This window comes from Anabrus simplex, chromosome X (genome assembly GCF_040414725.1).
Source record: "Anabrus simplex isolate iqAnaSimp1 chromosome X, ASM4041472v1, whole genome shotgun sequence".
Classification (NCBI taxonomy): Eukaryota; Metazoa; Arthropoda; class Insecta; order Orthoptera; family Tettigoniidae; genus Anabrus; species Anabrus simplex.
The window spans coordinates 127,972,004-127,985,912 of record NC_090279.1 but is presented as its reverse complement, the minus strand read 5'-3'; the positions used below and the strand labels follow the sequence as shown (position 1 = coordinate 127,985,912).

Genomic DNA, 13,909 nt, shown 5'->3' with positions numbered 1-13,909 from the left:
AAACCGTTTGTTATATATAAAAATATTATTTTCGAGACCATCTGAGCGAGTAGCGAAAAGCACATTTTAGTCGTGCAAATTGAAATATGGATATTGTAAGCATGTTTCTGGGCCCTGCCTCACGAATTACTTCAAGTGATTCGCAGAAAATAAGGAAATGTTTAGTAAGAAATCGGTAAAACACGACGTCAGCTATAAATAGAGATAAGAGTAACTGACAGCTGCTGCTGATTGGTAGTGTGTGTGAAAAGAATGGTTATAAAGAGAATAATACAATATGACGAAAGGCAGTACATTCAAACAGGAAGCGACACATTTTTATTTACTCGGGCTCTTTGTCTACGAGCTTTACCTGTAATACTTATCGTCGCTCATGTGGGTCCTCTTCTCGACATGAGTGTGTTGGTGATCAAGAAACACCTTGCACGCTGCTAGTTGGTAGTAACACTTCTCACAACGAGAACTCCATGACGAGGATTTTTTATTAAATAGGATGTGCATCACTAAATGCAATTCACTTCCCCTACGCGATGCAGGAGCATTCAGACCCGTATCCCAGGTGATCGACCGTCTCATGGTGAGAAATATTTCGAAAGCGTTTTTGACGGCTGCTTCGTTGTTGAACCTCTTTCGTGTCCAACCATGACCCCAGGGTACTGTTGTCGTGTGAGTGACTGCAGTCACGTCCTAGTACTTGAACTATGGGCAACGACTGAGGGGACGAGTAAGTTGTACTGAGAGTCGGGAGTAGTATTGGGCACCTCGGACATATTCTGAGTCATGGTCCTCCTTGAGTCAGGAGTAGATATTCTGAGTCATGGTCCTCCTTGAGTGGGGAGTAGTATTGGGCACCTCGGACATATTCTGAGTCATGGTCCTCCTTGAGTCGGGAGTAGTATTGGGCCCCTCGGACATAATGTATTCTGCGTCATGGCCCTCCTTGTGCTCAAGAGGCGAGGACTATACAATCAACCGTAGGTCGCTAACCTGTCAGAGGAGAGACTCTCGCTTGCACTATGTGTAAGTAGATTAGCAGCCTGCTTCACATAATTTACCGAGCTAAGAATATTTTAAGCAAGCCTCCGGGAGTAAAGGGTTTCCAATTAGTTTTGACAGTGCAGGATTCTTTAGAAGCAATGAGGTGAACGAAATGGTATTCGATATTAATCTATCGACCCACAGTAATGGGGAAAACATAACAAATAAAGTAGAAATGGGCGAGTTAGGAAGAGTTAGGAAATTATCATATTTCGGTAAGGGGAGATAATAAGGAAGGGATAGGAGAAAATCAAATGCTTTTAACAAGTGTTGAAAAGGGATGGGCAGTGTATGGAGGCACGGAGGGAAAACGGAAATAAATAATGTTCTGAGTTAATCTGTTGAACTCATAGTACTTCCAAGCAAAGCACGGTACAGGTGGACGGAATGTGAGAGGAAATATTTTTCTTGACGTTGTGAACAACCGAGGTCTCAGAGTAATAAGGAGAGCCTGGAAAGTTAGTAAAGAACCTCCTGATTTGACGAAAGAATTAACTGCAGCTGTGTGTAAGCTACGGAAGGACTGCTACAACTATCAAGATATTTCAACGACACTGATGATGGCGGTTCTTTTGAGCACCGGGCAAGGTGTTCACTAGTATTTTTGGAGGGAGAAACCAATAAATATTTTATACTATGTTGGATGAGTCCAGTGTAGTTTCAGACCTCAGAGGGGTTTTCATGGTCAAATCTTCAGTATTCGTCAGTAAGTAAAAAGTGCTATGATATGAATAGATAGTTGTGGTTATGCTTCATAGATCTAGAGAAGGCATATGACAAAGTACTTCAAGGAAGGATGTCAGCCACACTGGGAGAATATGGGATTAAGCCTAGATTATTGGGAACAATAAAACTCACTTATGTTGACACTGAACGTTAATGGTAGAATGAGTTCTTGGTTCAAGGTTACAGGGGTGGGATATGGCTGCAATCTTCAATGTTGTTGTTCATAGTTTACAAGGATCATCTGCTGGAAGGTATAAAGCGTCAGGGATGCGGAAATATCGTAAGCATTTTGGTGTTAATGGCAGACAGAGCTGAAAGCCTGCAGTCTAATTTCTTGGAACTTAAAATAGGTGCTGTGAGTACGACATTAATATTGGCATTACCAAGAATAAAGGGGCTCCCTGGCCGAGGCGGTAAATGCGCACTCGGTTCGCCCGAAAGGACGTGGGTTCGAATCCCCGTCAGAAAGTCGTAAAATTTAGGAAATGAGATTTCCACTTCCAGAGGTTCATATGGCCCTGAGGTTCACTCATCCTACACCAAAAATGAGTACCAGGTTAATTCTTGGGGGCAAAGGAGGCCGGGCGTAGAGCAAACCACTCTACCCCATCAAGTGCCGAGGTTACGAATAGTGGAAGCCTTTACCTTCCACCACTCCCATGCCCTTCATGTCCTGTACGGAGATGTCTTTGCTTTTTTTTATTATCGAGAATAAAGTCATGTCAGTGGGGAAGAAAGTACCGAGAAATGAATGTCAGGCCGGAGATACAAAACTGGAACTTCTCCCAGGAAGCAAGGTATAGCAAAGCTAATGCAGTGAACTCTGGGATGAAACGGTCTGTTTTCAGGAAAACTTCGCTGTGTGGGAGTGCAAGCCCTGTGGACTCTGGATATCTCGTCCATACGTTAGTTGTAATATACGTTGAAATAACGAGAATGAAGTCTAGAAACACCGGGTGGGAACAATGACAGGAAGGTACCCAGAATGAGAAGATAAATGCTAAGTGATGCATAAGCTCCATGGATGAAGCGGTACTCCGGTGTTGGGGTCGCGTGAGGTGAATGGAGGATGATGGGTTACCTGCGACAATAACGGAGTCAGCCATCGAGGGTAAGAGCAATAGAGGAGACCAGGACTCAGTTTCTAATTATTTAAAGACAAGAGGTGTGTAACTGATCGAGGGCACAACATTCTATAATGATGATGTCCCTAGCACGACCCCAGTGTGTCGTACTCTCTAGTTGACGTCCGTGATAAACCTGCCCGCCTTGATGCGGCACATAGCCTACTCCTGTCAAAGAACACCAAGAGGTCTGCTCAAGGATTAACGTCCCCATCCGACAGATGAATGTCCTCATACCCTCTCTTTAAGAATCTTTCCCTTCATTTAGTCATTACTGATATTATTCACTTTATGTTCCAGTAACTACATTCGTAGGGTTTGGGAGACGCCAACGTGCCGGAATTTTGTCCATCAGGGTTTATATTATGTGCCAGTAAATCTACCGACACGAGACTGTCGTACCACCGGACTGAGCGAGAATCGAAACTGCCAATTTGGTCTCAGAAGGCCAACGGTCTACCGCCTGAGATTCTATGGGTAAGACTTATTCATTCTTCCCCTGATTATAGGCAATACGGTGTGACATCGCTAACTACAGCTAAATGTCGGCTTCTGTTGTTTAATATGACGAATGTCTTCCGTCCGACATTCGGTAATTCATGAGTAGAAGAGAGCTAGGGAGAACTCACCTTTCACAGACACCCAACGATCTTCACCTTCGGGCTTGTAAACTCCCATCCAGGGGTTCCAGTGCACCACACTCGGCAACATTGTAGGGAACACCTCGTTTCTCTCCCGTTCACTTTCCAGTACCATGAGATCACCTCCGTCTCTCTTGCACTGCTCCCTGGCGTCACTCCAACTCTTTCCTTCACGGTACATCTTATAACAGTTGAAACCTCCAAACAGTCGGTAACCTGTGGGCAGATAGAACATCACATTTAACAATTAGTTCACAAGATTATATTTTAGACCATCCTACGAGTGAAAATGACGATCCTTCTTTACTTGTCGTACTCTTCGATGCATGACATGGGCAGGAGACACCGTAGCGTACAGAAGAGGAGATAATGAGATGAAGTGAAGGACGTGATGTATGAAGGCGGAAAAGGAGAGGGTGAAACGCGCTGCCGACATGCAGCCTACTTCGGTCGTTAAGAAGCAAGCGATTTGCTCATGGCTTAACTTCGCCGTCCGTCCTATGCCCTCACTCTATGTGAGCAATGTGTACGCAATCTAGTGTATACCAGCACCCCTCCCATCCGGATGGCCAACATTGTGATGGTGAAAATTGTTTCGACCAACGGGACGCCTTAAGCATCTTGCCCAGCATGCGGACCAGTGCTTCTATCTACGTGATAAACTGATGTGTGCAGCTCATTTCAGGAGCTGGACCGTTCGGAGTATTTTCGAGATGATTTAGCTGTCTTCGTATTCCGGAGATTTGTGAAATGTATAATCAACAAGATCACCATCGTATTTCTTCTACTTGGTCATGGACAATTAAGTATGTGAGGCGCATCAGAAAATGCACAGTTTTCTACTGACTTACTTGGAAATTGGACATATTAGATTCTTTTTTGTTGCCGAATGTTCCTAAGGATTTCCATAACCTTTTATTCTACTGGCTACCATCTGACGTGAAACCAATAATTCTTACACCCACCTGCTCTAATTGTATGATGACATGAATTAGAATATTTGCAATTATATCACCAGGGGTGACGTTCAGTCCAGCATGCATTGCTTTGGGCTGGATCCAGCTGTACAGACAGGGAACAAACATGAAACAAAACCATGATATATCAACTGATCATTTTTTTCTGACGTAAATGCTACCTAATAAGAAAACCTTCACTTGTAACGATTCAGAATTAAACATACTTCCTTCTGCAAGGTTTAGCTCGTGTAATATCAACAATCCGTGCTCCATTTATGGCCCTTCACTAGTTTTCTCAAATGAGCTTCGGAAGGCAAAGTGTCGGTACGTGGTGATGATTAAGCGGTGCTGAAAACCACTGGCTGATTTTGTTTTAAAAGAAGAGAATCTAAGACAATGCATTCCATTCTTAACTTTCAGTTGAAATTTCTTTTACATTGTATAGAATATAATTTTCTATTCTTGTTCATTTATGTTCAGATTCGGGCTTTTATAGTGACATCTGTCCACGTGGATTGCCCCTTCTCTGGAGAGTTACGTTTCCTAACTGTCCTCGAGAGAAATTTCATCGATCTCCGTAAATTACTTTATTTTTATCAAGAAGTAATGCTAAACATTGGTATCACACATAAAAACAAATTATGAGTCGGATGTGTGTCCTTTCCTCGGACAGCCTTCTCCCACTGCTGTAAATGGCTACCTGAAGATGATCGGTTATGTGTACGAAACATGCGGCAGTGTCTTCAAGCGCAGTAAGACATAACGCAAGACGCACTACGTATTAATGACTTCCTCTTGAATTTAGTTGCATTTCCCCTGTTTTGTTGCCACCTCCATTTGCTCACTATTAATAACTCTGGAGCCGCCTAGATCTACATTAATCATTCATTAGAGTGGTCTTTCTCCAACGTACAATGTTTAGTCAAAGCTAGATCAGCCTACAACTGTAACTGCAAAGTTTCTGCTATCTATTTCCAATAGTTGCAAGCAACAGAACCACTAGAATGTGGTCTACATTGCATTTCACAAGTCTGAACGACATATTACTAACTTCATCAATTGTACAACTTTTGGTTAAATTACCCGAGACATTATTTTGAAATATTTTAAAAGTTAAATCTCAGCGATCGGCAACACTGCATTTATGAGGATTTCTACCTCATTTGGTCTTGATTGGTCACAAAATGCAGCTTTTTAGTGTTGGCCTGCGAAGACCATGTTATACATTAATGTGGAATAAACGAGCACTTAAAGAAAACAGGAGCTCTCATGACAGTCAGTAAAACTGAGAACATCAGCACTGCTCAACGGCATCCACTCTTTGGAACAACCGTCGTTCTCAGGACGAATTATGTGAATACTGTGAAAGAAAACAAAGGCCAAGTCATATCGTCTTAGAATTCCCTAAACCCGCACATATTGTGCCACTCATCGGAACCGCATCCTCAGTTGTACGAAATAAAGTATCAGAGTTCTGTGATAAGGTAAATGTGACTTCAGGGTCCTCACAAAGGATAATTCTCTTTAGGGAGATGTAAACAGTTATCCGCGTTAACGTTATGTTCACTGAAAAATGAGATGTAAGAGAAGTTGTAGCAATTAAAGTTTCGTTCCACTCGTTCACATACGAATTAAGTCAGAAAATGACATTCTGAGATAAACACGATCAAAGTTTTAGAATCTCTGCCAAACGAACACGCATATATACTGGCTATTATTTTGAAGTTATATCACTAGTATAATTCTTTCCTAGGGTTATTAGGTATTTAGTTTAACTCGAAACATTGTTTATTTAGTACATATATTTAATCACAAAAGACACGTCAAACCTATGTTCCGAGTTAATGTGTGTTTGCTCTAACTCTTAACTGCATATTTTATCTAAAAGAACTTCAAAGCATAACACAATGCACTTCTGCAGCAGGACATTCACATTTACTTCCTTTTTCAGTGCATGAAATAACGAACCACTAAAATAGATTTTTAAACATTATAGAGAAATTGGTTTGTAAATGATATATCATACAGATTCAGTGTTCACTACAAAGTGATTCATTTCCTCCACTGTCACTTACATATTCCTCTAAGTCACTAAAGTCATCTACAACTTTCCTCAACCACTCTAACTTTTCAGGAGTCATAAACATGAGCAGGGACAAAATGTCATTCTTTTTTAGCAACTTCAGTCCAGGAGGCAACACTTTAAGTTTAAATACTCGTTACGTTCAATAAGAGTTATTTTATTTGAGAAAACGTTAGACGGCTGTGATTATAGACCACTGCAAGTTTCACATGATTAACAGCTGAATGTCATCTCCAAGGAACATCATGGTTGGCCATGACAAAGGGCCATGTTCTCTAGAGTAACAACTTAAACACCATATTGGAATACTTGCCTCTAGTTCCATCTAGGATCGTCGGGGATAATCTAATTTTTGTGGATATTAAAACAGACATCGGGGATTCAGAATTCATAGTGGGTGGGCTAACAACTTACAAAGGATAATAGTGGAAGTGATTGTTAGTTGCAGTCCTGAGAGATGCTATGTCCATATCTCATCGCGGAGACGTTACAGAAGGAACAAAGCAGTCATTTTACTTTTTTGATAGCGCAGAAAAAAGGGAGACATCATTAACAACGTGGTTCGTGATAGTTTATCAATCAATCAATACTGATCTGCATTTAAGGCAGTCGCTCAGGTGGCAGATTCCCTATCTGTTGTTTTCCTAGACTTTCCCTAAATTATTTCAAAGAAATTGGAAATTTATTGAATGTATCCCTAGGTAAGTTATTCCAATCCCTAACTCCCCTTCCTATAAATGGATATTTGCCCCAGTTTGTCCTCTTGAATTCCAACTTTATCTTCATATTGTGATCTTTCCTGCTTTTATAAACGCCACTCAGGCTTATTCGTCTACTAATGTCTTTCCACGCCATCTCTCCGCTGACAGCTCGGAACATACCACTTAGTCGAGCAGCTCTTCTTCTTTCTCTCAATTCTTCCCAACCCAAACTTTGCAATATTTTTGTAACGCTACTTTTTTGTCGGAAATCACCCAGAACAAATCGAGCTGCTTTTCTTTGGATTTTTTCTAATTCTTGAATCAGGTAATCCTGGTGAGGGTCCCATACACTGGAACCATACTCTAGTTGGGGTCTTACCAGAGACTTATATGCCCTCTCCTTTACATCCTTACCACAAACCCTAAACACCCTCATAACCATGTGCAGAGATCTGTACTCTTTATTTACAATCCCATTTATGTGATTACCCCAATGAAGATCTTTCCTTATATTAACACCTAGATACTTACAATGATTCCCAAAAGGAACTTTCACCCCATCAACGCAGTAATTAAAACTGACGGGACTTTTCCTCTTTGTGAAACTCACAACCTGACTTTTAACCCCGTTTATCAACATACCACTGCCTGCTGTCCATCTCACAACATTATCGAGGTCACGTTGCAGTTGCTCACGATCTTTTAACTTATTTATCACTCTATAGAGAATAACAGCATCCGCAAAAAGCCTTACCTCCGATTCCACTCCTTTACTCATATCATTTATATATATAAGGAAACATAAAGGTCCGATAATACTGCCTTGAGGAATTCCCCTCTTAATTATTACAGGGTCAGATAAAGCTTCACCTACACTAATTCTCTGAGATCTGTTTTCTAGAAATATAGCAACCCATTCAGTCACTCTTTTGTCAAGTCCAATTGCACTCATTTTTGCCAGTAGTCTCCCGTGATCCACCCTATCAAATGCTTTAGACAGGTCAATCGCGGTACAGTCCATTTGACCTCCTGAATCCAAGATATCTGCTATGTCTTGCTGGAATCCTACAAGTTGAGCTTCAGTGGAATAACCTTTCCTAAAACCGAACTGCCTCCTATCTAACCAGTTATTATTTTCACAAACATATCTAATATAATCAGAAAGAATGCCTTCCCAAAGCTTACATACAATGCATCTCAAACTTACTGGCCTGTAATTTTCAGCTTTATGTCTATCACCCTTTCCTTTATACACAGGGGCTACTATAGCAACTCTCTATTCATCTGGTATAGCTCCTCTGACCAAACAATAATCAAATAAGTACTTCAGATATGGTACTATATCCCAACCCAATGTCTTTAGTATATCCCCAGAAATCTGATCAATTCCAGCCGCTTTTTTAGTTTTCAACTTTTGTATCTTATTGTAAATGTCATTGTTATCATATGTAAATTTTATTACTTCTTTGGTCTTAGTCTCCTACTCTATCTCGACATTATCCTTGTAACCTACAATCTTTACATACTGCTGACTGAATACTTCTACCTTTCGAAGATCCTCACATACACACTCACCTTGTTCATTAATTATTTCTGGAATGTCCTTCTTGGAACCTCTTTCTGCCTTGAAATACCTGTACATACCCTTCCATTTTTCACTAAAATTTGTATGACTACCAATTATGTTTGCCATCATGTTATCCTTAGCTGCCTTCTTTGCTAGATTCAATTTTCTAGCAAGTTCCTTGAATTTATCCTTACTTTCACAGCCATTTCTAACTCTATTTCTTTCCAGTCTGCACCTCCTTCTTAGTCTCTTTATTTCTCTATTATAATAAGGTGGGCCTTTACCATTCCTTACCAACCTAAAAGGTACAAACCTGTTTTCGCATTCCTCAACTATTTCTTTAAACCCATCCCAGAGTCTTTTTACATTTTTATTTACCGTTTTCCACCGATCATAGTTACTTTATAGAAACTGCCTCATACCTCCTTTATCAGCCATACGGTACTGCCTAATAGTCCTACTTTTAAGACCTTCCTTTCTATCACATTTATTTTTAACTACCACAAAAATAGCTTCATGATCACTAATACCATCTATTACTTCAGTTTCCCTATAGAGCTCATCTGGTTTTATCAGCACCACATCCAAGATATTTTTCCCTCTGGTTGGTTCCACCACTTTTTGAGTCAGCTGTCCTACCCATATTAACTTATTTGCTCTTTGTTGGTCATGCTTCCTGTGGTTCGCATTTCCTTCCCAATTGACATCTGGCAAATTTAGATCTCCCGCTACAATCACATTTCTTTCCATGTCGTTTCCCACATAGCTGACTATCCTATCAAATAATTCCATATCCGCGTCAGTGCTACCCGTTCCCGATCTGTACACCCCAAATATATCAAGTTGCCTATTATCTTTAGAAATGAGCCTTACACCTAGAATTTCATGTGTCTCATCTTTAACTTTTTCGTAGCTTACAGATTCTTCTTTCACCAGCATGAACACTCCCTCTCCCACCATTCCTATCCTATCTCTACGTTACACACTCCAGTGCCGTGAGAAAATTTCTGCATCCACTATATCATTTCTCAGCCATGATTCAACTCCTATTACAATATCTGGTAAATATATATCTATTAATTTACTTAATTCTATTCATTTCTTTACAATGCTTCTACAGTTCAACACTAACAATTTTATGTCATCCCTACTTGATTTACAGTTCCCTGTTCCCTTATCACCGCTCCCTAGGCCACCCTGTTTCCCTGAATATACCTCCCTATTACCCTTCCAAACAAATTTCCTAACTTATACGTACCACTGTGGTTTAAATGAAGGCCATCTGAGCGCAGCTCCCTATCTCCTACCCACCCATTAGGATCTAGAAATTTCACTCCCAGTTTCCCACATACCCAATCCATAGTCTCATTTAAATCCCAAATCACCCTCCAGTCAGTATCCCTCCTACACAGTATTCCACTAATAACAATCTTCGCTTTCTTAAACTTCACCCGTGCTGCATTTACCAGATCCCACACATCTCCAACTATGTTGGTACTTATATAAGCTTGCCTTACGTTGTTGGTACCAACGTGAAACACTACCACCTTCTCCTTCCCCTCCTCCCTCTCTTCTACTTTCCTCAACATCTGCCTCAACCTAATTCCTGGATAACATTCTACCCTGGTTCCCTTTCCTCCACACACTTTCCCCACGTGTCTAACGATGGAATACCCCATGACCAGAGCCTCAACCCTACCCACCTCATTTGATCCCCTCCCCTCCTGGTCAGCCCTATCTTTCCTGATAGCTGCAGAAGCTACTTCCTCCTCCCCTTTCTCCTTCCCATGACCCTGTTCCACCTGTCTTTTCATATCCTCTACTCTACATTACCCTTTCCTACCTTTTCCCTTCCTCCTACTTCCACACATCACACCAACAGTTCCCACTCCGTCATTTTCCCTCTGTTGTTCTATCTGGAGTGACTCGTACCGATTTCGCACAGACACCTGTCCTGAATTCTGATCCTGAATAGAGCCCTTAGCCTGCAATCTCCTTCCCCTTAGAACATTAGACCACCTGTCTTCTACAACTCCCCCTTTCCATCCCCTCCCTCCTGTACACCTACTGTAACCTGTACATTGTTTGAGGGAGTCCTATCTTCCTTCCTATCTTCTGTGAGATTCCTAATTATCTCCCTCAAACTTTCCAACTCCTCCCTCATACCCCTCAATGCCTCGCCACACCCACAGTTCGTACACACGCGCTCCTTAGCCATTCTTCACGTAAAAAAATGAAATTTAAAATTAAAATAACTTATTTACAAAAAATAAATGAACGGAGGAATATATTGTCTGGGATAGTACTCTAAGATCACACAACAATAAGGTAATTAATCTACGACTACACTACAATACTACTCTGCTTTTTATCCTACAGCCGTAACAGGATAAAAACTGCTGTTAATTACTAAATATCGAAAGTGATACACAAGAACTACACAATTCCAAACTGCAATTAAGCATATCCTAATTACAACAACAGAATTTTCAGTATGAGTTTCTACAGATACCTCTACTACACAAATATTTTACAATAATAAAATAAGCACACTAAATTCTAATAGGATATTACAGTCACAGTCACAGTGTTTTACTGTACCGTAGTTGACATTCTGTCCGGGTTAAGCTCCGTAGTGTAGCGTTAATGCAATTACTTGCAATTCAAGTGTGCCCATGCTTTGAGAAATGTAATGTTGACAGGACTGCCGATATCTATTTAAATGTGCTCACCCACATTAGGAGTTCTGCTGGAAAGAACTGCAAGGACACGAGTTTCAATTACTTACCATAACCATTCTGTCACATTCAGCACCGTTATGTGAACGGAGCCGCAAATTCTTGGAGAAGACTTGTATTCAATTGCAATCTGCTGTTCGAGGAGCGGATACAGTGCTAGTAAATAAATACTTGGAGTCAGCAGCTCCCTTACATCATCTAGAAGCTGAGGAGAGAGAGACGAGCCTACATCCAGAATTCAGCACATCATGGGGGCTGTTTGCTAGGCTGTGGACGTATTGCATTTAACTTGGAAACTGAAAAGAAAGGATGTATGGATCCCTGGTGGTTCCTATGGAGTAGTTTCTTGTTTGCTTTCCTCCCACACAACATGACACAAACTCAGATAACGTCACCATAGGAAAGTGCCATAAACGTGTAAAAGGTACTAAATGTACACAGCCAGATATTTGTCTCGTGCAAAACTAAGGAACCACGGAATCACCTTGAGGGATGTCGAACCCACGACCTGTCTAATACAATCCTACAGTTGTTTCCTCGTGATAGTATCACCGGTTCGCGTGTGGGGCTACGATACGTCGCTCAGCTATGGAACACTCACCGGGTCTCGCCTTCACTCTCATTTCTCTTCCTACAACAAGTTTATCGTATTCTCTTTACTACAAGGAGAGCGTAGGTCCCTCTTACACCATTCACGGATAATCTGCTTAACTCACCTGAATGAGGGCATGACTTTGGTTTAGTAGTAGTTGTTGTAGTTGTAGTGGGTGTAGTAGTAGTAGGTTTGGACGTAGTATCTATAGCTGGTGTAGTAGTAGCTGGTGTAGTAGTAACTGCTGTAGTATTCGAAGAAGTACCTGGAACAAAAACGCACGATTTAATTAATTGCTGGTAAACGAAAATCCCGAAAATCTATCAGAGTCTCTGTAAGTAAAATCCGAACATAATTATTTCACGGTCACAGCAATGTCTGCTTCAAAATACAGTTATGTATAAAAACAGCTCTGTACCAAGTTTTGGTAAAAGTATGTGCTTCTCCTGTCTTTTAAAGGTTTGTTGTTATCGTGTGGAACATTACTCTTTATGATAATGCTGCTCCAGATCGGTGTATTTGGTTTGTTTTATCATTCTTGAAGGTGAAAGAAGGTTACATTTTAACTTAGATCCTTCTACACAGAATGACAAGCTTAAAACCTATAAGGTTTATTTGATTACTAATGAAGGTAATTTCAGTTGATATCACTACATATTGCTGTATTTTCAAAGATTGGCTATACAGCAACGGGAATATTACATCTTAGGTCTCCTTCACTCAGGGCATTCATTCCAGCTGTCAGTTTTACCGTGAGTAACCTTGGTTTTACAGCAAGCTCTAAATCGTCTCAGTTATAACTGATGCCACGTAAATAAGTTATGAGTATCAAATCAAAAATTTTATATTCGGTCTGACCTGAAAGAAAATGGGAACATAAATTTCCGAGTTCTGAGCTGAGGAAATGTCTGTAACTATAGGACATGGTTCGCTGGTGGTGGCGTGTATTGGAAGTCTTCCGTAGGAGAGTCACGTGTGAACCATTCTGTTTGGAACACAGCTAACAACATGTGGTCTGCTCTTGCTGTCCTGCAGTAGTGAGACGATCACCGTATGAACTGACACTTGGTGAGGGAACCCTGACAAATAGGTACCATCCCAGCATTCACCGAGCAGCGAGATGTAAGGCTCTCCCACAACTTAGTGTTGCTTACGGATACTCAGAATGCTAAAAACAGGAAACATTCTTAGATTTTCATCTTCAAAGGAATTTAAATTTTTGATAGTGCCCAAGTACCATATTAAAACCTTCCTCGTTGTTTGAAAGTCAGGGACAGCTTAAAGTGAAAGGAAATAATAAATCTTACTCAACACGTTTAATTCCGGTAGAGTGGTCTTACATGAGATGAGAATAAGGTCTCTGCTCATTTCAAACTTCTGGGTATAGAAGTTCAGGGACGAAGGGATAACAATATGCCAGTTTGTTTCTTCCAGCTCTCCATCAGAGCAACACTCCTCGCTCATTTTTAACCACAAAGGGAAAAAAAAACGAACGCAGCTGCCGCCAAAAGGAAGGCAAGAGCCACAACGGACAGGAAACTGAAGGACCCGGTAGACCAAGAGACCAATGGAGGTCCACCTCTCTCTGTGAATTGCAATTAATGTACATACTATCATTTTCGCTACAATCACATTATTCTCTCTGTCGTTATCCACATCTGATCAAATACTTTCTCGTGTGCATCAAGCCATCCATGTCAGTAGGCCTACACCCCGAATATATCGCTTTCTGAACACGTT

General features: G+C 40.9%; 1 protein-coding gene across 1 annotated transcript in view; it reads right to left on the bottom strand.

The window, feature by feature from the left end:
* LOC136886548 (hemolymph lipopolysaccharide-binding protein-like) overlaps positions 1-13,909 on the bottom strand; it is a 42,193-nt gene that overhangs the window by 5,624 nt on the left and 22,660 nt on the right. Inside the window, exons 4-5 of the mRNA XM_068230498.1 lie at positions 12,294-12,434; positions 3,518-3,745 (exon numbers count right to left, since the gene is read on the bottom strand). Of these exons, the coding sequence (XP_068086599.1) occupies positions 3,518-3,745; positions 12,294-12,434 (369 nt within the window). The remainder of the gene's footprint in view (positions 1-3,517; positions 3,746-12,293; positions 12,435-13,909) is intronic.